We start from the raw sequence: 25,569 nt of genomic DNA, 5'->3' as shown, positions 1-25,569 counted from the left end.
GCACAGCCCAGAGTATGTGGAGCAGTTTGTGCAATGCAGAATTCTATAAAGATAAATAATTTTATTAGAGGTCTCTAAATAGTGATCTCCTAGAATCACCTGGGAGCTGTGTGCTTGCAAAATCAGGACCCTGTCATTGCTGAAATGAGGTAGTTATTGACATCGTAGCATTCTACTGTTTATAATGACAACCTAAAATTATATGAAAGTACTGTGTGATTTTGTTTTTTGTTCAAACATTGATTTCTGAAGATCCAATATAGAGAGAAATGTTGAAAATACCAGAAAGCTACAACTGTCCGTGTGAAGTCCTTAAGTTTGTGATTGTCAGTTCATTAACACAAGATGTGCACTTCATTATTTCTTTTTATTTTCAGTTTCTTTTAAATCAAACCGTTTTGATTCCCATGAAAAATGATTTTTGTCAAATACTATATCTGCTTTGCCCATCTGCTGTTTTGCAGAGTCCCATTACAGCTTCATACCTATGTTTGCTTCCTTATTTATACAAACCTTGTTTTGCAGTCCATTGTTTCATCAGTCCTTTTCTACTCCATTTTTTCTTGCTTTTCTTTTTCCCCTCCTTTTTCTTTTAATTTTATTTTAAATTTAAGTTGGAAAACACACTGGATCGTCGAACATCTTTTGAGAAATTCACACGCAATGTGGTAAGTTTGTTGCCTCGGAAGACTAGTAAACCTGATGGGACATCCTTCTCCTTTCCCCCTCACCGAACCTTCCTTTCCCTTTTTGCTTCTCTAACCTGACAGTTAAAAGTCTGTTTATCACAGTTTGTGAATTTTCCTAGGAATGTCAGCTTTATAATCTACTTTCATTACGACCCCTCCTCCCTAGTCCCTTTCCTGCTGACCTCCACACATGGAGGAATGGAACTTTGGAACTTTGGGAGCCATGCTTTTTACACTAGGAAGCATGAAATGATTTGCTTCTTTTTTTTTAATTTGTAGTAAAGAATCTGTGAAAACCTGCTTGATGTTGTTCCTTTTTCCAGTGCCTCCCAAAATACTAAGGCTGATATAGTTTAAGTATAATGGATTTCATTGCTGTTTCTTTTTTTTTTGGTTTTACTAGAAAAGCGTTTGTCCCATTTTTGTAATTGGGGACAGCGAAAAATGAACAATAATAATTTCCCTTTCCCTATCCTCCTTAATGCACAGCTTCTTTAGGACCAAAGAATTGATGCTGATGATGCAGAAGGGTTTGATTAAGATTTCAATTTGTTTAAGGATACAGCAACCAATTATTTTTCTTTTTAATAATAATTTTGGAAATATATTTCACCAAGGTAAAATTGTGAAGGCTGGTAAATTTGCTGTGGGCATTATCTTGCCACCAGCCAAAAGATCCACTGATTGCTTGAAATGTGGGATTCTTTTTACTTTTCCGGTTTCTTTGGATTTTTTTTTAAACTTTGTGAAAGTTCCAACTAAAGCATTCAACGCATTTATTTTTGTAGGGCAGAAACATCCCTATTTTCCCATGCCATAAAAACTGTACACCAACACTGAGGGCGAGCACTAACCTGTTATGAAAAGAGGTAGAAAGATCTTGGATTCTACTCAAGTTTGTCTGCATTGTCTGTTGAATTGTGCAGTTGATGCTGCTGTGTGTGTGTGTGCATCTGTGGCTTTTTCTGTGACCTGATTAGTGGAGCTGTGTGCATTGAAATGACAAATCTGAGAGCTTTCAGCAAAGATCATGGTTTTTGTTTTTAGTTACTAGGGAAGGAGAAGCAGTTCTCAGAAACTGCCTCCCATATAACGAGACTTAAGAGCGTTTCCTCGAGTATTTAAATTGCATATACGTTCCAGTAATCAGAACAAGAAACAAACACAGTGAAAGTGCAAAGTTCTGTGAGGTTGCAGGAATATCTCACATGTTGAAACAAAACTGTAATCCTTTGACTACTTTCTTATAGGTAAAGGCTTCCTGTAATATGCTTTGAATCCACTGCAATCAGGATCAAATTTGAATTCAATGGGACAAAGTCAGTAAGACTGAAAAGTAAATAAACAGCCACAAAGGAAACTATCTCAATGTTTGAAACAAAAACCCCTATTTTTTGCATGGTGGTGTTGCCATAGCATGTTGCAGTGTGATTTGTGTGTTGTCTGAACAGGTTGATCTATACAACGTTATATGTGACAACATTATACGTAACGATTCTACTTTCTTCCATGGAGATGTTTAACAGGAAGTTCCACAGTAATAAACGAGCCTGGGTTAATGAGAGAGAGCGCAGACAGTACATCTGGGACTCCTGAGAGGCAAGATTTTGCTCATCACAGTGCCTGACAAACTACAGTATATAGGCTGGGTGTTTAAGTAGCCAGCTGATCAGGAACTGGTTATGATAAAAAGTATGTAGACAAGTGGCTGTAAGGAGAGAAATAGCAAGTTCCAAGCAGGTGCAAGGAAAACAATACAAAAAAGTGTAAAAGTGAACACAGACTGGGAGGCATTAAAGTTATTCTCTGATAAAGCATCAGCCCTGTACACCAGCACTGGAGCAGCATAGTGCCCTGCTGGCATGCCCAACATTCAGCGGCTAATTTCAGGCAGATGAGATGAGATCAGCAGGATGCTGGAGATGTAAGGCAGGCCCAATAACAAAGCTGTGAGCTAGAACAAGGGGAGTGAGGATTTCTGAATATGAAGCATTAGTACTTCATTAGAAGAGGGTGATTCTTTTCTCATGGTGTAAGCTATAATGTAAATACTGTGCATTTGCTTTTTCTCAAAGTACTGCCCTATGAATTTGGGTGGAATCTGTCAAGTTAGGTCAGCTGCAAAAGTAAAAAATATCACTTCTTAAGCATACATTCCTGATGAGATGAGCAGCTCGGAAGCTCGCAAACTTCTCCAGAATATCAGGGTTCTCAGGTACAAACATTTTTCTGTGAGAGATCTGAGTTTTTAATCCCCCACAGACCCAGGACCCCTTGCCACCAGGGATCCTTATTCTTCCATTCTTGTTCTCAGTTATGATGAGTTTATAATGTGTAATTATGTGATTCGGTACACTGGTTCTAACATGCAGGGATGAGGCAAGTGTTTCTCAGAATATCCTACTGATTAACTTGTTCTACTCTGAAGGGACAGACTGTGGTAAAAGACCTGCTCTTCTGATTAATACAGAAAACAGATGTGAAACAGGTCTTCTGCAGCTTAGCCAAATGTCTCTGAATGATTTATGAAGAAGAAAATAGTATTTTCACTTATCTTCTGACAATTTAGAAAATTTAGACTCATTTCCACCATTATTTTTCTCAATTACACCCAAGTGGCTTTGCATTGAACTAAATTAGACCTCAGTATTTTTATTTCAAATGTTAAAAAAAACCAACCAGTTGTATATAGGGACTGAACATGAGAGGATGACCTTGTGATTCATAACCTGATTTGTTAAGCTGAGACTATAAGAGATTTCTGAACCTTTTGTGAGCAGTAATTGGAAGTGGGTTATACTTGCAACAGAAAGCATTTGCTAAGCTAGAAAGTTTTAAAACTTTCTACATGCTATCTCTCGGTATTAATCAGAAAATTAAATTGAAGTCACCTAAGATAATCACTCATTATTTTAGTTTGGTGGGAAAAAACAGAAGTGAATCTATCCACACATAAAAACTAGGCTTAGCTTTGCATTTCTTTGAGACAAGAGTTTTCTTTTCAGAAAGCTTTCAGTAATTCAGTGCACTTTATGAACGGCCTATATGCACAACTAAAAGAACTAGTTATTTAGCTTGCTCTGTAAGTTATACAGCACAGTTGCTAATGCTTTTGGCAGTCTGCAACAGTGTGAATAGTGTCAGAAACATGTTTATATAAGATACAATATAGGTAAAGTAATAGCAAACTCGTATTTGCTGTGTGTAATATTTTGTCCTAAATAAAAAGTTAGGAAACTTCCTCTACCTCAAGTAATAACATCCAAACAGCATAGGAAAAAAAAAAAAAACAAAACAAAACCCACAAGTGAAGGAAGGTGCACTGATAACACTGATGGGAGAAAAGAGGTCCTTTAAGGAAGACTTTAATTTCTCCTTTCCATCAGGAACTGTGACAGTAGCAGACTGGTAGTCTCTGAGCAACACACCTTTGTGAACACCTGCCTGTGTTTAGCTGTGCTCAGTGGTCCGGAAACCCAGAACAAAGCATTTCATTTACAGCACAGTAGGCTCATTTCTTTTCCACTACATGCAAATTTTCCTGTCTTGGCAGGAGACCAGTTCACAGGGCAGTAAGGTGCACTCTTTTCCTCAGAACCCCCCTGGGGAGATGCTCCATCACTGCATGTGGGTGTGACAGCTTCAGATGCCACCGCCAGTGTCAGAGTTTTATCTGTTGCTGCTTAACTGTCGAGGTGAAAAAATGGGCTTTTTGCAAGTTTGTGGTGTTTTATGAAAACAGTCAGTACAAAACTGAGCTAACTCAGTCCATTTATTAAACCAGAGTCATCAAATGATAACAGTCTTCACTCATAGCCTCATAAGCAAGAACCCCATTTAATGACACTGGATTTAAAGCTACTATGTCTTACATTACCCATGCTCTTTCCACTTACAGCTATCTGCTTCCACTTAGCTTAGAACTTGCTTACCAGTTTCCTCTAAGGATTTTCCTCTCCAAACCAGTAAAATTAGACTATTTAATGCATGAGATAAGAAATATGAAGGCCATGCAACACAGCACATTTTCACAATCCACTGTCCAGTGTAACTTAATATGAAAAATTGCAAATTATGGTCTAGAGGTGGAAATTAAAACTCTTTAAAATAGCTTCCTCTTTTCTTTTCAGTCGGGTATAGACTTTATAGATGTTTAAACTGATGTTGCCATATTAAGAACTGTGCCTTTACTGAGAAAGGCAGATATTAATTTCCCATTAGCCAATAATTTTTTTCTCCAAAACTTTGAAAAATACAAAAAACAAAAAACAAACAAACAAAAAAAAAAAACAAAACCACAAACAACTCAAAACCCAAACCCTAAAAACAATAAACTTTCATAGAAATGAACCCTCTTTTTTAGGAAAGAGATGGCTTAATGAAAAAAAAAATATATATATATATAATAATAATTGAAATTTTGAGTGTGGACTAATAATTAGTCCAAAAATCCAATGTTAGGTTGTTTTTGAGGAATGATTGTCCAGCTTAGTGAGAAAAATCAAAAGTAGAATCCCTAGGAGATGCCAGTGAAGGTTGGCCTCCTTGCCCAGTTCTACAATGATGAGCTGAGCTGCCTTGCTTTGTGCTGGGGCGGAGGGGCTGCTGTGTGGTACTGGCACAGCTGGGTCTGTCTCCATTAGGAAACAGAGTGCTCCCATTCAGATATTAGGCCAGTGACTGCCATTTCCCAGCTGACAAATATTTGCCTGTGTCCTAAGCTACTGGAAGACTGAGAAGTACAAAGTGATAATGAAATGAACTGTTTGTCGAATGCATTGTCTCCTTAGAAAATCTTAGATTCTACCCCATCCTTCCGATGGTTTTTCAAGTTAAAACTATCCCATCTGGAAAGAGCCTGCAGGTTAAGCAGGAATTAGAGCAGCTCATCAGAATATGCAGATTACTGGGGAAGGAGAAAGAGGAATTATCACCCAGTTTGGAACAAGCCAAACCAAGACTACGCAATTGCTCAGACACTCCTTTTTGTCTATGAACTGCTCCAGGAAAGGAACAGCTGCAGTGTAAAATTAGGAGAGGACTGCAAATCCCCACTATAGGCAAGTGGATTTTCCTGCACATGCAACCACTGAAGGTAGTAGTGAGAACTTGTCCCCTAAACTCAGTAAAATTCCACTTCACCACCTTCCTGAAAAAGAAATACTCTGGCACAACTGGATGAAAATCAAAGCAAAATCCTGACCCCCTGGGCAATGCTAAATCCATTTGCCTGCCTTAGAGGAGCAAGGGCTGGCTAAATCCTGACCAGAGACTTACTGTTTCTGTTCCTGTGCCTCTCCAAATGCGCTCCTGCCAAGGGCTGTTTATCTCAGCACTGCGAGTGGCACCAGGGATATCACCTGGGAACTTTGCCTGCTGATGCTGGCCAAGCTGCTGGCATTCATCATGTTTGCCACACACAAGCAGATCAGGAATAGTGAGAGCAAGGAGGCCCAGTCCTCATTTTGTCTCATTTTGCTCCCAGTAGGGTGCATGGCATTCTCCCTATTGGATATGTGGTGTTCCCCTTTCCATTTCTATGAACTGGAAATATAAGTCCTAATGAAAATAAAGAAACTTGAAAAAGGAGTGACTGAGGTTGCTTAGCAGAAAGGATAAGAATTTGAAAACTAATCTTTTAAACTTCATATTTTTCAACTCTGGTCCCTATATAGATTTCACATTGGTCTGTTATAAGTCACATATGAATTGAAGTTGTTGCTGAGTTACTTGCCAGATTGAGTTGTTGGTGTCCAGCTACATAAATAGGTCAGTCAGCATACTTGTGTTCATAAATCTGCACATACTTTTGTAATTTTCTCCTCAAGCTCTCTAAAAGTACAATTGGAAGGACAACTCTGCATTTAAAAAGTTAATACATTAATGTAGGTGAGAGAACGCTGAGGTCAGTTATTTGGTTTTCATCAATGTAATTGACTCCAGTTGTTCTGCTGCCTGCTTGTACTCTGACTCCCTTGTTGAGATACAGAATCACAGAATAATAGAATCCTTAGAGTTGGAAGGGGTCTTTAAAGGTCATTTGCATATATGCATAAAGATTCATTTGGCTGGTGTGTTATAATAAAATTGTTAAATTGTTTCAATTCATATGTCCAAATTGTACCTAAAAGACCGAAATAATCCTTTTCTCGTTTAGAATTTGGCCCTATACTCCTACATGTTGATGGCAAGAATACAACAAAAATATTAAAGATCTTCTTTTCATTCTTCAGATGAAAATCTAGTACTTCTGAATTTGTTTTCAAATGTTCTTTAATCTTACTAGCACAGCAAACAATTTCCTATGTGTGATTAGTTGTATGCCACACTTTTTAGAACTTGCCTGTTTGTTGTAGGTGACCAAATTGAAAAATTGGCTTAAGGAACAGTAATTAGCATTGTACCTGAAAGAAATAGATTCAACCCTGGGGAAGGAAGGTGGTGAATAAGACATCCAGAGAAATCCTTAGGAGAAAAACTACCCAAAGTCTTTCAGCTTACTGTGGTGAGCAGTATCTGGGGAAGAAGTGATGCCAAATAACAACAAAATTTTCATGACATCTTAATGCATCTATAGGGAAAAATTCAATTAATACATAGAATAAGATTATCAAGTCAGATCAACTAATTAATGAATAGTTTTTTTTTTGCCTGCACTTAGATCAAAAATTCCTACTTTATATAATATCACAGTTCATTCCACAGATGCCAGAATGGTTCATCTCAAATTCCATGGAATTACAACTCCTAAAGAATCAGCTGCTGCAAATAAGAAGGCAAAATTAATTCACAGATTCACAGACAAAAATCTTCATAAGATGGAAAGATCAGCATATGCTGAATATTTTCTTAGCTTATGTACAAGGCTGACAACCCTGCACCACCTCTAAAATCACATAACAAATTTGGGCTACCATCTTAAATTGTAGTAGTCCAATGCCACATAGCTGTGGAGACATTTTGGTTATCTAAAAAGTGTTTAGCTTAGTGGTTTAAACAGCTTAATTATTACATTATGGGAGAACATAATCTAAAGCTAAACTAATGCAAAAAAATTGAAATTAATGTAGGTAGAAATTCATAGAGTTAAAGCTAGATGAAGGGAGGAAACCATGCCTAGAAGGAGACATGCTGTCATTTTTTTAGAAGCAAGTGCTATTATTGTCAGGCAATATGGTGAACTTCAGAGATGAGGAATCTAATCCAACATTACAGATCGTTATTTCCCTTCAATATTATACTGTAGGGGGAAAATTCACCCTCATCTGTATGACATTTATTTCAGAGCACAAAGAGTAAAATGGCTATTCTTTTTGTCAAGATCTATTCTGGTATACTGCATTTAAGCAAATGTTCAAAACCAATTTGCATATCTCTTTGAGCATAAAATTAATTGGTAACGAAAACAGATATTAAATTGTGTAATTCCACGGCACAACAGATTACTTTACAGCTCATTGATAAAGCAGAATAAGTTTATTTACCATTTACTGCAGGTCACCTCTCTTCGCAGTTACAGTAATTCTTAGTGTAGTTTCCTTGAAGTCAGTTTGATTTTAAAATAAACAATAGATGTTAATATTAAATATCCTTTAACTGACAAGTTAGATAGAGCCCTTTACTATTTTATTTTTTATGATCTATATTATCAGGATATCCCTGTGGTGTATTGAGAAGTGCTGTAAGCTTGCTGTGCCAGCTCTGCCTCTGCTGAATTGGTGCCACAGCAGGATGGCCTGAGGAGAGCTAACTGACATTTTGTGTGGTTTTGTGGCTTTTGTTTGGCTCAGCTAAAGCTCAGATCTGCCTGAAATATGCCATCACAACATACCTACACTATCCTCTCTGCACTGTACAGCTAACTCTTGTGGGACAGAACTTCCTGAAACAACATCTCTGCAACAGGAGGACTGATGAGGAAAAAGACAATGTGAAAATCCAAACACCTTCTAAGCAATTTTAGGCAGTCCCATGTAACAAACCTGACCAATACTCCTTATAAATAGTAAATGAAGTATCAGCAAACCTATTGCAAAGTTCATGGAAAAGCTGCTTTCCTGCCTGTATGCAATCTGCCTCTTACTTTTTTACTTCAACTGTAAAGTAGCTTTCTGCAATCTGTGATGGAGCTACTACAGTGTGCACATCATCGCTGTAGCATGAGGCACCCTCACTTCTGGTGGCCACCTTCAAGTAGTTCTGGGAGTGACCAACAGCAAAGCCCTCACAGCAGTAGTTTCTTAACAGCCAAACCCAATTTCATTCAAAACTGGCCTTTGAATTTGCTGTAAACACTCTGAAACAGAATGGCTGGCTGGCAGCGCAGGCGTGCAAGTGTAAGGGCTTCCTGTGGTTTAGGATTTGACAGACTCCAGTTGGTGCCCTTAGATATTTGACAGTGATGTGGCAACACTGAGTGGTTGCTGATGAACAGGTTTGCAGTGATCATGCCTCTGTTTTCTGTTTTTGTTTTTTGTTTTTATCTTTTCCTCAGGGGAAATCGCTCACATCAAAGAGGTTAACCAGTCTAGTGCAGTCCTACTAAAAGGATCACCTTGTAGCATGGAAGCAGACTCAAATCATTATACATACTTTGTAGCTCACTGATTGCCTGAATCAGAGGACAGTAGAACAAGATGTTGCATGAGCAAGGACCTGACTTGTTTTCTTTTGTGTATACTAAGGCATTACAGACTCCGAGGGACTCTCTAGCCTTTCGATGCCTCCATTTCGAAAACTGTCTGCTCACTTCCTCCTTCATATCAAGCTGGATCTGTGTCTTTTTATTTTCTGCAAGCTCAAGTACAGTGAAAAAAAAGCTTCTGCTAGGCACAGTTTATTAAAAAAATACGTCAATCAAAAACTGGAAGAAATGTAAAAAATGCATATATTAATAAATATACATATGGCATCACATTTATTGCACAATAAATTAGCACAGAAGGTTTCATTTCACTGATGTATTCACATTGAGAAAGAAAACCTGTGTCTTTGTCTGTTGTCTGTATATTCTCTGTTAATGTTTCTTGCATTTATTTTTATACCATATTTAAAAAAGAACACCTTTTACTCCAGATGTATTAAAGTTGATCCTTCCTCTGTAAATTTGTGTATGTTTATATTGTTGTTTTATCTTTCATTAAAATATGCAGAGTCTCTTTCCTTTGGGAAGTTTGAGATTTTAATACTCAATCTGAAGATTAGTCCAGAGCAAAGCCATTCCCAAAAGTTACATGCCTTGTGCTTTCTAAAAAGTGACATGAAATGGCATTTTCTTTCTCTGAGTGACACCTAACCAAACACACTTTATTGATAATCATTTACTCTTCATTTTCTTTTTAGCAAGCTAGCAGCAGGGAGACCTTTCCAGCTTGCTCATCATCACATAAGCAAACTTTTCTTCATGCTAGATCAGGTCTGTAATGGTGCAGTCTACACAGTTTGCTCAATGATTCAGTTGCTGTCCAAGAGCAGATCAACTAAACTGCATTTTCTTAGGAATGGACGTGATCAAGTCTGGCTGAGAACATGAGTATGCTTTTGCTAAATATGACACCATTTCTTTCTCCTTGCAGTCATGTGTGCCACAGTGCAACATTTTAAGTTGAAGAGATGGTGGTTTGGAAGTGCTGAGACTTGAGCTCAAACCTTGGGCTGTAAATGAAGAAACCTGCAATTTTAACTCAGGGGCTCAGTTCAAGTGCACTGTTGTATGTGTGTCTAATAGTGATATTCATGTAAGAGATCTACTTATAGGTTCATAGGAGCTTGCAGACATTGTCCATGAGACAATGGATATAGAGCCTTCTGCTGCTAAATGGAGCTAGAGATGTAATATCTCTGCTTGCAGAAGAGAAGCAGCATTTTTGCATAATAGATGATGTAAAGATAGTGGCAGAATCTCCAAGTAGAAAAGCAGTGGTGTGAACTAAGGCAAATGACAAATAGCTCCGGGGCATTATATGGTGTGTAGGACAAATGTACTGAAAGAGCCTTTTTAGCCATGCACAGGATTGGCTCAGGACAGCCAGAGCCGGTACCATCTGTTGTACTCACTTTTGTGTGATATTGATAAACAGAGATCTTGTTCCAGAGGGACTGCTAAACCTAAAAATGTCATCTTTCCCCCCGCCCCCCCATTCCTGACACAAAACAAGCTGGCCGTAGACACAATCCAGCATTACATTTGAACAGATTAGTGCTGGAGTCATCTCATTCAGCACCAGATGCCTACCTGCGTTACTGCCTCTGGGACAGGGCTGCTGTGGGCAGAAGGGAGCTGAGCTGCCATAACCCTGACTGCAGCATCCCCAGAGAAATGGCCTCAATAAACCCAGGAACAAACACATTGTTCATCACCGTGAATGGCTTCTCCCCTGGTTTTTGCTTGGTTGAGATCTGGGGAAGGGAAGGGAATTCGGTTTTTTTTTTGTTGTTCTTTGTTTTCACATGCTGTGGTGTTTCTGGTTTCTAACTAGGATAATAATCACTGCGTTAAAGTGTTGCAGTTTCTGTCAGCACAATGCTTCCAAGCTGAGTTTTATCACAGAACACTGGTAATGCCCATGAGAGCTTGATTTTATCAAGAGCTCCATCTAGGTCAAGTCAAAATATTCACAGTCTAGGAGGCTAGATGAATTCTAATAAATAGTCACACTGAACCCCAGATCTTAAACTCTGAGATTTAATTTTCCTTTACTGCAGAAATGAGAGCTCTGAGGCATGAACTTGGGGCCAGGATATCCACAGAAATTTGAGCTCTGTTTCACTTTTCAGTGCCAAACGGAGATATTTATTTCCCAACTCCTGCTGCCACCGATTGCATCAGCTGGTATACTGCCTGCTTTTCCTTAGGATTTAACTAATTAGATACCAATGTCTGCTTTGAAGAATCACTCCCATCAAATAATTAACATTTCAGATTCACGCATTAAATATTTCATGCAACTTTACCATAAGGAAATTATTATTTTTATTTCTTCTCAAAGCATTTTGCAACATTGTCTGGACAAATACATGGATTATTTGTATCTCTAGACCCATTTCATTCTAGTTCTTCTTTTGCCTCAGTAGATATGAAGCTTATATTGAATGGCAGTCTTTTCCTGTATTTGCACAGGAATTAACACAATGACTACAAGGTAAAAGTATGCATTAAAGTAAGGATTTCAAAGTAGGCAGGGAGCTCTATCAAGGTTTCATTTGAGCCTGTGTTTCCAGTGATGCAACTCCACTATTACCTGTGATTGAATTTGGCTGAAAAAGAAAACCAAACAAAACCTGCTCTGCAGCCAGTTGATTTTTAAAGGGTTTATTTGAGATCTCTTCATCCTTCCACTGATCACTGTCATCTGTCAGTGCTGCCACAGTGGGAATGGGAACTCCTCGTAGGCACAATGTCCTTTTATATCCCCACTGAGAAAAAACAGTTGGTTTTTTTTCAAAACATTACGAAAATCCACTTCCATAAATTAGGATTAACCCAGGGTAAGGCTTATTTGTTCTTACTGCAGCAAGCATCAAACAGATGAAGTATAGCTTTGGTTACACAGTAGTGTACCCATTAGGAAGTCCAGTGAGGTCACAAATCTGTTGAGCAAAAATAAGAACCAAGGGAGAAACCCGATAGGAAGGGGCTGTGCTCTTTGCCTCCTGGGGAGAGTCAGCAGTCAGCACCTCCTGGCACCTCCCAGGAGGCTTGAAGCATCCTGCTTTTCTTTAAAGGAACCACTTGACCTGAGAACAGCAGAACAGTCATCAGACCTTGTGTAAGATGCCATTAAAAGTTGCTCCTTGAACCTACAAGACCAAAAAAGGAAGGAAAAGGCCTTAAAGAGGGAAGAGAGAAGGAGCAAAATGCTGAGCTGAAAGAGCCATGGAGACTGGCCAAAAATTAATGAGCTGAAAGTGAAGACAAAAGAAATGAAAATTAATTGCAGTGACCAGAATGGAACTGATGAGGGAGGAGAACTCATGCACAGAGCAGTTGGGTGCTGGAGAGGCAGCATGCCACTGTTGAGATGCCAGTGCCAGGCAGGGCTGCCAGCAGAAACCATCCAATGGCACCAGCTGTGGCTGCTCCTTCAGACATTTTTCTTCTGAAAGAAAGCTCTTAATACCAAATATACGGAATTGCTTTGTTCAAACTGCACCCCTAATATCATTTGAAATCGTAAGGCATAAATGCCAAGTAGTTCTTCAACAAATAACAAATAGGAGAGCAAAAAACAGTTCCAGAAAATGAGAACTGCAGGAATGCATTTAGAATATTCACTTATTAAAAATATGAATGAAAGCCAAAGCAGATGACTGAAGGGAGAGAAGGCTGTTTTATTTAACTAACAGTTGGGAATCGTCAGTGATTTTTTGTGGCTCTACCATTTATTTATCTTTATGCCAAGTTATTAGCAGCTGTTTGAATTTAGACTTAAAAATTACCATATTTTTAATTTGCTTTCTAGCTAGAGATGTCATGCATAGAACCAATACCACTGAACTACTAACTTAAGTGCATAAAAAATAGAAATTTTGCTAAAGGGAATTTAATAGCTACAGGGACCTTTCTAAAATAAGGTTTTAATCTGAAGATGTTCAAAGGAAATTGCCAACAGTTTATTTGAACATGTTCTATGTCCATGATTCATTTAAGTGTGTTGCTAAATAGTTCTGATTTGCCTTTTGATCTAAGATAAACAGATTAATGCTTTTGTCTCCTTTGAGTTGAAGATATGCTGAAGAAGCCCAATAAAATCTTCTTTGCTTCAGTTTATCCCTCTAGTTTTTGATGAAGCTGCTGCATTGACTGTAATAAAATGTCCCCTCTGTTATTGCTTAAAATGGCCACTGCAATGCTGCAGCCTCTTTTGGTGTATCCAAGGAGATACATCCTTACCGATGTGGGTTGACTCCTTTGCCCTCCTCCAGACTGGAGATGTTATAGATATTTTATGGAGGACAGCACCACAGTGCTCCTGCCCTGGCTCTAAGGAGGAGGACTGTTGTTCATGTTGTGCCAGCTGTGTGTCTGCCTATACACAAAGAGGCAGAGCTTGCCCCCGTTGCAATAAATGGTGGCTGCTGAACTGTGTTGGCTTATGAGGCACTGTGATTTGCCAGTCCTTTGTGGTAACACATAGGTGTTGTTCACATTGGTGTGTAAGGCATTAATTCCTGGGTCAGTGAGATGTCTTCAGTTGTTCGTTGAGTAGCATCCTAGTTTTTCAGACTGTGCTTTTCTTTTACCAAGGTCACTTTTTTTTTTTTTTAATTTAATTTAACCTGTGCAATACTTGTATTCCTTTTTCCTGCTGGTATTTATTTGCATGAGTGGGAGTGAGGAATCGACTGTTCAAACTTCTTAATGCTTAAACATGAATGATAGTGACATAAGGGATCTGTATATGCAGATCATTAAGAGAAATTGCCATGACAATAGACTCCGAGAACCTGCAAAAATTATTTACAAGGGTAAACATGGATAATAAATATCAAATAATATTCAGACACAATTGTAAATGTTACCTTGTTAGTGGCATTTGCACAATTTTTATTATACATATCCTCTGCTCACAAAATATACTCTGATGCATTCACCTTGTCTCTCTCTTTTTTTTTTTTTTAATTGATTTTGTAATTTCTCATTAGGTTGATGTCACTTTTTCAAAACAAATGCTGTTTACCACCCTTGCTATTAACCCTGTGGCTGCTGCTTCTGCTATGTCATGTGAATGAAGCCTCTCATTATTCATGTAACTTTTCTATCCACCTCTTTACTCCTTTCCTCTTTTCCTTTTTGAAAGATGCACAGCAATGGCATTTTTAATATAACTTGCTTTTCCACCTTTTTATTGAATGCATAATCTGAGGTCTATGACATTTATTTGAGTTCATCTATTTTTATGTTCTGTTCTTTTTATATGGCTCATCTGTTCTTTTAGATTCTCTTTCTTCTCTTCCCCTCCCCCCAGATAACAACTTTTTAGGATTCTCTGTCTCCTGTGGTTCTTCTCCTTCACAGTGACCACAAATGCTCTTTGCACTTCCCTCCTCTGCTTTATGTTTCTTGGACTTGAAAGAAATTGCAAGAAAATAAGGAGAAAACATTAAAGAAAAGGATGGTCAGCAATTGGTGCAAGGGCTGATTCACGTAATACCTCACATAATATCACATAATGACCTTCCCATTCTGCTCCCACCAACTCTCCACTCTTCCTCCAGCCAGCACTCCAGCCAGTGCTGCCCCAAACTCACCACTTTAGAGGATGGCTGTTAGTGATGACACCTTCTTTGCTGAAAATGCCCTCCAGATCTCTCCATAAAGGCAGAAACCCACACCTCATTGGGACTCCTATACTTATATCAAGCATGATTCTACTGAAACAGTAATGGAGCTATGGACTATCTGGCCTTGTCTTCTTTCCCTTCCAATTAAACTTGGCGATTGGTAAGCAGTATTTAAATGACATATATGACTGAACTGGAGAAGATGTGGTGCCTACAGGGCCCAAACAGATAACAGGTGTGGGAGGTGGAAGGGCCTGGGGTGTTGTCCTAGGGAAGCCCAATGAGCAAGCCCTGATGTGGACCTGAAAGGTGGTAGGAGGGAGATGGATAGTCCTTAGCTTGGAAGCAGTGATCAGGTATAAACAAAAAGAAGTCTAGTTGCGTTACTCTGGATGTGGTGGAGGTGCAGGACCAACTGCAGGCATTTGTGATTTAGAGTAATTGGGAGCTTGGATTTCCCTCCAAGTAACAGAGGGGTGGGAGGGTCCACAGGGTAATGTAGAACACCTGGGTCTCTTAACAAGGAAAGTGTCTGTAGGGAAAGGGAGCTTAAAGCTCAAGGTTAGTAAGTGTTTCTAAATATTGATCTGCTAATAAGCTGGTGTATGGAAGCCCATGTTGTACAAGTGACTTTTTGAAGGAAGGAATGTAAGTCTCTAGTTTCATCAATAGATACCCTTTTCTTCCAAAAAAAGGTTCTGGTGTTTTAAAAGGTGATGCTATCAGTCAACTGTTGAATATACAGTGAAAATAATTAGACAGTTAATGTTTACTTAATGATGAAACTGGTTTCTAGCAAGACAGTTTTAGGGATGCATTTGTAATTGTTAAGGTTGGTCCTTTTCTTTTTCCACCCCACCTGAATCACTTAACTGGCACTGCTAGGTCTCTGGCTAGATCTCCTCTCTTGACTCTCTTCTCATTTTTTTTCCTCATCCTTTCCTGTTCCAAAACCCAGACCTGGGGCAGTCACTGCAGTTGTGCTCCTACTTAGTGCTCCCCACATACTGTCAGACTTTCATTTTGTTCTAAAGAGCTTCTTCACAGTGCAATTCCTGTCATGCAGACTGATATGTTTTTTTTTGTTGTTGTTTTTGTATTTGTCTACTATTGACACTTAGGCATCTTACTTGGAGAAAAAAATATTATTATTTTTTTTAAAGTTCTGATTTTTTTTTTTTCTGATTATTTCTAAAATATCTGTTGGTCAGAGCAGACTGGAACTAATGACAAACTAATTAGCCCTTACTACCTACTTTCATCTCACTGCCACATTAAAACAGCACCTTGGGGTTCCTGTCTACAAGGAGAGCTGAGTATCTGCTGATCTCCCAGTGCCTCTGGTGGCATCTTCCACTGCCTCCTCCTGCCCCATCCTCTCAGCAGACCTCCACTGCAATTGGAGATGTGAAACCTGCCAGGGCTGACTTAAAGTGCAATCAACTTTTGCTCAGTGGGTACCTGTGTTGCCAATGTGGTACAATAAGTGTTTTGTTTTTACTTCTGAAAGATGTTTTTGATGATTCCTCTCCCTCCTGCCCACCCCACCTCCTATGTGGGGTGTGCACATGTCTCTTGGAAGCTTTTGAAGTCTCTTTCCACCAATGACACAGATGGGGCAGAGCAACTTTGATCACTCTGTGTCTTTTCATGAGCCCTAGAAAAGAAAAACCAAAGGTTTGAAGGCCAAGAGACCCAGAGGAACGAATAGAACAAGAAAGGAGGAATGAACAGAGCACAGAAATAACCTCTTCAGTAGTGGCACTGGTACCATTGTTACAGATACCAACTTCTGCCTCCTGCAAGTGGCTCTGGGTGGCTGGAGCCTCTGCTCTGAGTGTCCCAGTAAAGCTATAGGGGAAGCAGCAGAAGAGAGGAACATGTGGAATGCACACACTTGCTGATATTGCTCGACACAGAGAAATAAAAGGCTGAGGTCGGGCACCAGAGGAGCTTGATCTGTGTGCTCTCCAAACCGTGCTGAGCCCACCATATTTACTTTTCATCTAAAGAAAGTTTGCATTGTGTAAAAGAAAAGAAGGAACAAGAAAAATGGCTAAGTTCCTGATGTGGCAATGACTTATAAAGTTGCCACTGTGTCCCTTTCTTAGCCCTGACAGCACCTGTGCCAAGATGGAGCTCTGTGCCCCCCCTTGCTGAGGCACTGCGGTTCTGTGTCTGCCTGCAAGTTCCTACTCAGTCAGAGAAACACTGCCTGCAGCACTCAGCACCTGTCCTCAGTGCCATTCAGTGCTGGCTTCTTGAAGCAGCTTTCCCCTGGGCTCTGCAGCTCTCCGTTTATTGGTACTGACATGGCAGCACCAGCGCAGTCAGTGTATCGGCACCCATCTGCCACAATACAGCCAAGGTTTTAATTCTGCTCAGGATAAAAGTATAATCAGAGCAGTAGCACTCACTTGGAATTGTGTAATGGTTTAAAATACAAATTTTGTATGTGCATTGGATGGAACATTTTTTGTATCCATTACAGTCTGTCATCTAAGAAATCTAAATAGAGCATAAAATCAAAACCAAAGGATGCAGCGTCAGTCAAAACAATTTTATTTACCATAGCAAAGCAAACAGTTTGGTGCTGTAAAAGGGTGGGGGTGTTTGACTTTTTTTGTGGGGGGGAGGGGGAGAGGGGGCTTGTTTGTTTTTGGTTTGTTTGATTCTTTTGTTGTTATTTACTTCCTCCCCCTCCCAAATTGTTCTGAAGTGATCGTTTCCCCTTTCTTTCCGTTTGGATTTTCCTTCTGGTTAAGCCTTGCTGAGAACTGCTGCTGACGGAAAGAAGACACAGAAAGCCCCTTTCATTTCACCGAGCTCTCGCTACGGCCCTGCCAGAGCGGCCCTGCCGCTCTCCAGCCCGGCCTGGGCGGCTGCTGACACCTCGCGGGGCCGCGCGGCCCTGCAGGCGGTGGCGCTCACCGCGCGGTGGCGCTGTGACGTGGGACGGCGCCCCCACCCTGAGCCGCGGGGCAGGAGCGGGGCCTCGGGGTAAGGCGTGCGCTGATACGTTGTGTGCGAATACATGGGTTTATCGGGCACCGACATCAGGCTGCCTTTGCCCTCTTCCCCACGCCGTCCGTGTGTTGGGATTGCTGAAAAACAGCCTCTGTTACTTCAGCCGTGTCCGTCCAACGTTGTTTTTTTGCACGCAGAATTGTAGCTTTACCCCGGGGGCTGTGTGGGATCATCGGGCTGTACACCCCGGTGTCCTCTGAACTGTTTATCAGGGAGGCTTTTCTATGGAAAATCACGTAGTGGGAAGATGGTCTTCCCCTCTGAAACTTACGGGGTGGAAGGAATGGCTTTGTTTCACCCCAGCCCTTATAACAGACAGATAACTTTCATTATATGATGCTTAATGAAAAATAAGTACTTATATGTAATATCTTTTATGTCTGGACCAGGTGCTACGTAAAGCAATTGTAAAGCTTTAGGGAATGGAGTTAAGCTTATCTTTGCTTGGATATATGGCACTCCCCTTTGAGATGGTGTCACTTAGTAATTTCTGCCACATGTTGTTATGAGTAGGACGTTTTTGTTTCTTTACTGTGTTTCCCTCAAGTCCTGCCGGATAATATTTCAGATGGTCACGGTCAGAAAAAGCGTGTGACAACTTCCAGATGTGCAAATAATCAAAGCGATCTGCAGATCTAAGGGAACACACCAACAAACAAATGAAGGATAACTCAAAGGGCTGCACTCAAAGTGGGGGGTCACATTATGAGGTGGGGCAGCAGGCAGGAGGACGTTCCTGGAGTACCCGAAGACTTCACTCCTGTCTGCATCGTTTGGTAAAACAGAGAGTCTGGTGATGTGGCTAGGCAGGCAAAGGAACCAAAAACAAGGGGTCTGGTTGTGGATTTCACACAGCTTGAAGCAGTGCTGGCTTCCCAGGGAGCAGGAGGGCTGATGGTTGTGCTGGTGAATGAGTGTAGCCGTGTGGTGCCGCATGTACAGAGCAGCGGGATGCAGGCTGCATGTGGCTTACTGCTACAGCACAGGCAGCACAGCTCTGTCCTTGGCCACGGTAGGAACAGATCTCCCACCCCACAATGTCCTACAGCAATTCTGCTGGTGCCTTTGTGTACATGAGCATGGGAGTGCCTGCTGCAGACAGCACGTTCTTTGAAACAGATGTGCTTTGCTGCTGCCTGCTGTGTGTGCGACTGGCACAGCGCTGCTGGAAAACTGGTCTTCAAAGCCTCCTATGAGGAGCACTGACAGAGCAAGCATTAGTAGTAGTATTGCCGCTATCACTGCTACTACTGCTCCCAGTAATGGGCATGGTTTAGTGATGGTTTAGGAAGGTCAGCTTGGTGCTCAAATTTGATTATCCTGAAGCCTTTTCCCATCTAGATGATGCAATGACCATACCACTAATACTAGTATTACTAGTAATTTGTGCTGGCTCAAAACCTGTCAGCTGATGATGGAAGAAGGAAGATCTGATTGCTTCCAGGGAAATGCTGGATTTTTGGAAGCTGCTGTGACTCCTGCAGACCATTTAGTGACGGAGCTGATGTTCTTGGAGCACTATGATGTGGGAGACTGCTGCCAAATACTCTTTTTCCTTCCTAGCAAGGCTCTTTACGTAACTTTTTTGTGTAATCCTATACGATCTTTTACCACTTGGGAGCTACTGATGAAGCAAGCTAGCAAACTGAGATGCATGCTAGGAAAAGAAACAATTTTGTGACAGTTCGTCTCTTATCAGAGGTGACTTTTGTCAGTCATGCTCTCCTTTCTGCGTTCCCCAAGGATTTGGAAAACCGGCAAGATTGTTCTTTGACTTTGTACTAAGAATCACATTGTACCTACATAGAAATTGAAAAGAGCAATATCCTTCTCACCTGGGACATCAAATCATGGTGCCCATCTGCATGAAGCAGAAGCCCAAGCCAGATAACTGTGTTGGAAGTGTGTGGTGGCCTCGGAGGCAGCATTCCACAATGGAGGCAAACAGTCTACAGAGCCTGCATGGACCGAAAGGTGAGGAGATGCTGCAGCTCGCAAGAACACCAGTATCTTGATGCACTGAAAGAAGGTGATGGCTGTGACCTGGGCTATGCAGAAGATGTTTGTGGTGATGGATCATCTCTCCCAGTTCATGGCTGTAAGATAAGGGTAAAAATGTCTTTTAATGTGAAGTTTAGCAGCCTGTGTTCATCTAGTTGGAATATCAGCAGCATGTGCATCCATCGTTTATAATGTGGTTGCAAAGACTACCAGGTCCTTCCCCACGTCCACAGAGAAAGCTGTAATTACCTAAGTTTGACAAAATAAAAATGGAAACCATTCTCTGCACTGGAAGCTGAATCAGAAACATTGTAAGGAAATTAAAGTCTTACCAACCAGAAAAGCATGGGAGAAAAAAAGCAAGCAGCTTCTATCAACTATCCATCTGTTTGTACGCTGACTGTATTTAAGTTTTTACTTAAAAAAAAATGTCTTGTGTTTGTGCTCAGTAAATGCTGATGTTTTTCACAATGGCAGAAAAACCCTGGATCTTTTATTTATTTATTTATTTATTTATTTATTTATTTATTTATTTTAAGAAATAAGAAAATAAACTGGAAGAGCTTCTTTTTCTTTTTCTTTTTGACAGACTCTTTGGATCATTAAGAATCATTTGGGCAAAGGTGCACTCCCAGCAAGTTGGTTGTTACGTTCCCAGGCTTGGTGTGGTTCAGATCATGTGTTTTCTCTCCAGTCAAGATTCCATAGTTTAGAAAGACTTGCATTTTGTTCTTAAGAAGATGTGTCTGTCTCTGTAATGGATTAAGAAGACAAAATATGCCTTTCATGTTTACTCTTCCAACAAGGGCTCATTTTTGAACTATTTGCTAGTCATAGAATTACAGTCACGTTTCTTAACGTGTTGGGATTTTTTTCTTACTAAAACTCAGGTTCTGTCCTTCCTTAATGTAAGGCTTCCTGGAGGTGCACCTACCTGACCAGAGTTTCTCATTTCATTGTCATCATTAATATATATTTTGTGCACTCATAAAATCCATTGCAGTACTAAAATCATTTTGTCAGGGTAGAAAGGGCAAATTAAAATATTCTCGCAGTGGGTGGTCCCCAAGTGTAACTTTCGTAACAAAAACTCCCCAATCATTTCCAAACTAATTGTAATTTACAATGAAAAGATAAATATTTCCACTTAGTACTACCTAGATGTGATATTCCCAACATTTCATATGTGAATAGTCTTTCTCTGAGTTTTGCAGCTCTTCTAATTTCCTGGCCGTAATAAACCTACCCTGTGACTCCAGTGTTTGCATATCTTCTGATTTGCTTTCCCATTTTTCTTTTATTTGTTTGCAGTTTTCTCTTTACCTTGCAAGCTTCTTCCTTCCCTCTCCCTCCTCATTATTCAAAGTCCCTAGTCTCTCTCACATATTTTAATGCCCATTATTCTCATCTGCTGACTTCAATTCTCAGCAAAACCCTAGTAAAGTCAACAGAAAGGCTTTCCCTGGAATTCTAGATGTGTTTTGTCTTTCTGTTTTGTTTTTGTTTCTTTCTTTCCTTTCCTTATTCCTATTGCTGGCTGGCTAGCTGATTTAAAAAAATATTTTCAGTACAGCTTGTCCTCAGTTGACTAAACTGGTAAATAATGGATAAATATAGTTTTGATTGAGAACAGCTTTCTGGCAAAGATGGAATGCAGCACTAAAGAAGAATTTTTCGCACCTTTAATCATAAGTTCTGGTTATTTAAATTAAAACCAATTACTTAACCTGCCTGTACAGCACACAAAAATTGTAGATGTCCTTGTACTGTACTCTGTGCTGCCTACGCTACACTGGCTGCAGCAACCAGGTGGTAATTTTATTCTGTGAAATAGAAATTGCCTGGGTTTATTTCTTTCCTCATATTAAAAGCAGCAGAAATCTAATTTAGATATTTAACCAATGGCTTGGCCTTCTTTTTCCCATGATTTTTTTTTTTCACCATCTGGAAAGGAAATGTTTTTCTATCATAAGCTCCCGGCTTCAACACGTAATAATCGTATTATGAATTCTTCAGTGTCTTCATTATGGCTACCTACCTCTGTAACTCAGTCCTGCTGTGACAGTACTTCAGTACATACAGTACTGTCTTCATAGCAAAATGTACTTATTCGACCCACTAACAGGGCACTGCTGTTTGTTAGGGTGAAACTTCACATTTTGCCTAAGAACCATACAGAGGACTTTTTATAGATATATTCTGTGTGTCCATTCACACAGGATCTAGGAACACATAGTAAAAGTAAAAATCTAACTCATAACAGTAATACGAATGTAAGTCATTGTATTTTGAATTTTTATGGCAATAAATTATAGCAATAGTTCACACAACCCAGCTATTATCTCAGATTGTCTCTCTGCAGAATCACAAAAACAATCTGAGTCATCCTGACCTGATTCATGTTCAGTTCCTGTTTTGGAAGGCTTCCCTCACCATCATAAGGGCTGGTAACATTTTTTCGTGTGAAGGCTAGATTCTGTGCAACAGCTCCTCAGTCTATGGCAGAATCTGCAGCATGAATCATGGAAAATATGCATCCCTGGTTATTTGTAGCTGGTTATTTTTGCAGAAATTCATGTGGCAGAGGAGCCATGAGATTTTTTTTCTAGATGATATATGGAAGCCTGATGAAAATTGTTTGTTGGAGACCTATCTGACATATCAAGAGACATGCAGAACGTGTAAAAGAAAAAAAGAAAGCATAGGATAAACCACAGAACTTTATCACAGAATGGTTTGGGTTGGATGGGACCTTAAAAATCACTCAGTTCCAGCCTCCTTCCATGGGCAAGGCTGTCCCCCACCAGCTCAGGCTACCCAGGGCCCCATCCAACCTGGCCTTGAGCGCATCCAGGGATGGGGCACCCACAGCTTCTCTGCGCAGCAGTGCCAGGTTCTCACCATCCTCTGAGGAAAAAATTTCCTCTTAACATCTAACCTAATTCTCCCCTCTTTTAGTTTAAAGCCATTCCCCCTTGTCCTGTCACTATCAAATCATGTAGAAAGTTGATCCCCCTCCTCCTTGTGAGCTCTCTTCAAGTACTGGATGTACACAATGTTCTCTCCCTGGAAACTTCTTTTTCTCCAAGCTAAACAAGCCCAACTACCTTAACCTTTCTTCACAGGACAGGTGCTCCACCCCTCTGATCATCTTGGTTGCCCCCCTCTGGACCCACTCCAACAGCTCTGCATCCCTCCTGTGCTGGGGCCTCCAGGCTTGGATACAGTACTCCAGATGGAGCATCACGAGGGCAGAGTAGAGGGGGACAATCACCTTCCTGTCCCTGCTGGCCATTCCTCTTTTGATGCAGCTCAAGATACTGTTGGTTAGCCTGGAAAGACTGAGTGTGAACCATAGTCAGACAGAAAAAAAATCTGCCTTTGTGAGTAAAACAAGGCAACAGAGACTTGTTTCCACTGTTCTCTCAGGATCCTCTTTGAGTTCTATCATTTAATTCTCATGAAACTTTTTATTTATCTTTGTTGCGGCTTTATCTATGTATAATCATTTCAGATAGTACAGAGAGGATATATTATTTCAATTAGTAAATGAAGCTGATTAATTAATAAATGGCTTTGTCACTCTCAGCTGAAAAGCACAACAGACATAGAGAGAATGATTTTTGTTTGCCAAACTTCCTTGCATCACTATGGAGAGATATCTCTGATGTGAAAATGCAGTGCAGTTAACTCTGTTTAGTGTCTTAGACATTAAGTGAATAATAACTTGTGACTTCAGGAATATGAAGCCAGACACAATAATAGTGTTACAAACTAATGTTTCTGCAGTGGAGCATTTCAGCAGGGAACAGCTTATGTCTGGTAGTACTCTGCAAAATTATGGTGCTACTTTACTATTACTAATTACTAAGGAGTGGCAAGAGAATAAAACCGTCACTTAAAACATTGGCAAATATTACAGAGATTAGGGTTATCGTACATAATGAAGATAAAAGGATCTCAAGCAGAGAAAATGTGAAGCATGGTCATTTGATGGCAGCTGAATGAACAATAGTCATTTCTACTGCTGACAAAGATGAGCTTGGACATAGAGGAACGCTGAGTATAGGCTGGCAGGAGCACTCTCCATGGGAACTTGAAACAGAATGTGTAGACTCGTGTCCAGATCATCAGTTGAACACAAAGGAGAAAAGCTAGTCCAAAACTGCTGTGATTCCTGGGGATATGAATTTTTATCAGGGAAGTCTTTTTTCTTTGACACATATGTTGAGCTCTGAAGCATCCCATTTGCTTCAGGCACTCCTAAAGTCCTTCTGAAAAACAACAGTCTTAGAGCAGCTAAACGACTGGAAAGGACCTTCTAGTAGCTTTGAGTACCCAGTCCTCTGAGCTTAAAGGTTAAAGAGTGACCAATCATGGACGGTAAGTGTTTACTTCAGGATTAATGCTCTTCCCATCTAGCAAGCAAAGATATAAAAAAGATCTGGTGGCAAGAGTGGGACCATTTTACAGGAGGAAGCAGCTACACCAGTGATATATGCATCTACTGGCATGGACAGCAATAAGATATTGTGGCTTTTCTTTCATTCATAATTTTTAAACCGAGAATAGATGTTGTTGTTGCTTTTTTAATCTAAAAGATGTACTCAAGTTTAAATTGGATCTCATTCAAGGATGTTCTGTGTCCTAAGTTATGTGATTATGTGACCACATAGTAGTCCGAAAATCTTTCCTCTGACAAATAAGGCTGGAGGAGCTGTTATTCAGATTGAAACTTTGCATTCAGTGGTGCTCATTATGTTTACTGGGGTCAGTGCTCACCTTTGTTCCTTCCTCTAACCTAGCGCTGCGCTCACTGGTGACCGCTGCAGAGCTGCACTAGGCAGACCTCTCCTGCCTAGGCCAAGGATGCTCCTTTTTCACTTATTTCTCTCCTCCCAGGCTGGAACCCCACATTCATTTTTCCGAGGAGCCAGGAACCACCTTGAACACGGGAACTTCTGTAGCGCTTTGAGAGTAACCATTCATAAAGACCTTACAGCTCTGAACTACAGCACGCACAAAGAACACTTTTTTTCTAGTGACTACAAAATGCTTCCATAGGCTCTGCTTAACTGAAACCTCTATTAGCACTGAGCAGTAGTGGAGCTTTGTATATTAGCCACTAAGGATTTATGTAGGAGGTAACTGTCATTATGTGTTCTCCTCAGAACCACCTGCACTATTTCAGAAGAAAATGAAGATCCAATCAAGCTGCTCGGAGATTATGAAATACTCAGATGTAGAACAGCCAGCTTCCCTGGTATAGCCAGGGGGGTGCAGTGCAAAATACTGCTAAGCAGGCATTATTCTCAAGCATTGCACTGACTGATCATATGGATACAGAAAGTTCACAGAAAAGCCTGCTCTTGTGAACTTTCAGTCAGCATTTGCAGACTAAGCCATAGGTTATTCATACAATAAATGGATGCATATCTGTCAGAATGTTTAATAAAGATAATATATGAGAAGCATGAAAAATTCATTTTCCTCTGCAGTAAAAATATGTTCCTTCTATTGGATATAGGTCAGTGACAATAGCAGTTTAAAACTTTTGAAGCTTTGATGT

The 25,569-nt window shown here is 40.2% G+C and overlaps 1 protein-coding gene across 1 annotated transcript in view; it reads left to right on the top strand.

Moving 5' to 3' along the window:
* Nucleotides 1-9,504, top strand: part of RGS7 (regulator of G protein signaling 7) — a 116,421-nt gene extending 106,917 nt beyond the window's left edge. The window contains exons 15-16 of the mRNA XM_042881893.1: nt 1,478-1,558; nt 9,374-9,504. Of these exons, the coding sequence (XP_042737827.1) occupies nt 1,478-1,552 (75 nt within the window). The 3' untranslated portion in view covers nt 1,553-1,558; nt 9,374-9,504. The remainder of the gene's footprint in view (nt 1-1,477; nt 1,559-9,373) is intronic.
* Nucleotides 9,505-25,569: the final 16,065 nt, after the last annotated feature.

The sequence above is a fragment of the Lagopus leucura genome, unplaced genomic scaffold (assembly GCF_019238085.1).
Source record: "Lagopus leucura isolate 7727_CA_CO unplaced genomic scaffold, USGS_WTPT01 Super-Scaffold_73, whole genome shotgun sequence".
In the NCBI taxonomy this organism is placed as follows: domain Eukaryota; kingdom Metazoa; phylum Chordata; class Aves; order Galliformes; family Phasianidae; genus Lagopus; species Lagopus leucura.
The sequence above is the reverse complement of the archived record's forward strand: the minus strand, read 5'-3'. Positions and strand labels throughout refer to the sequence as shown.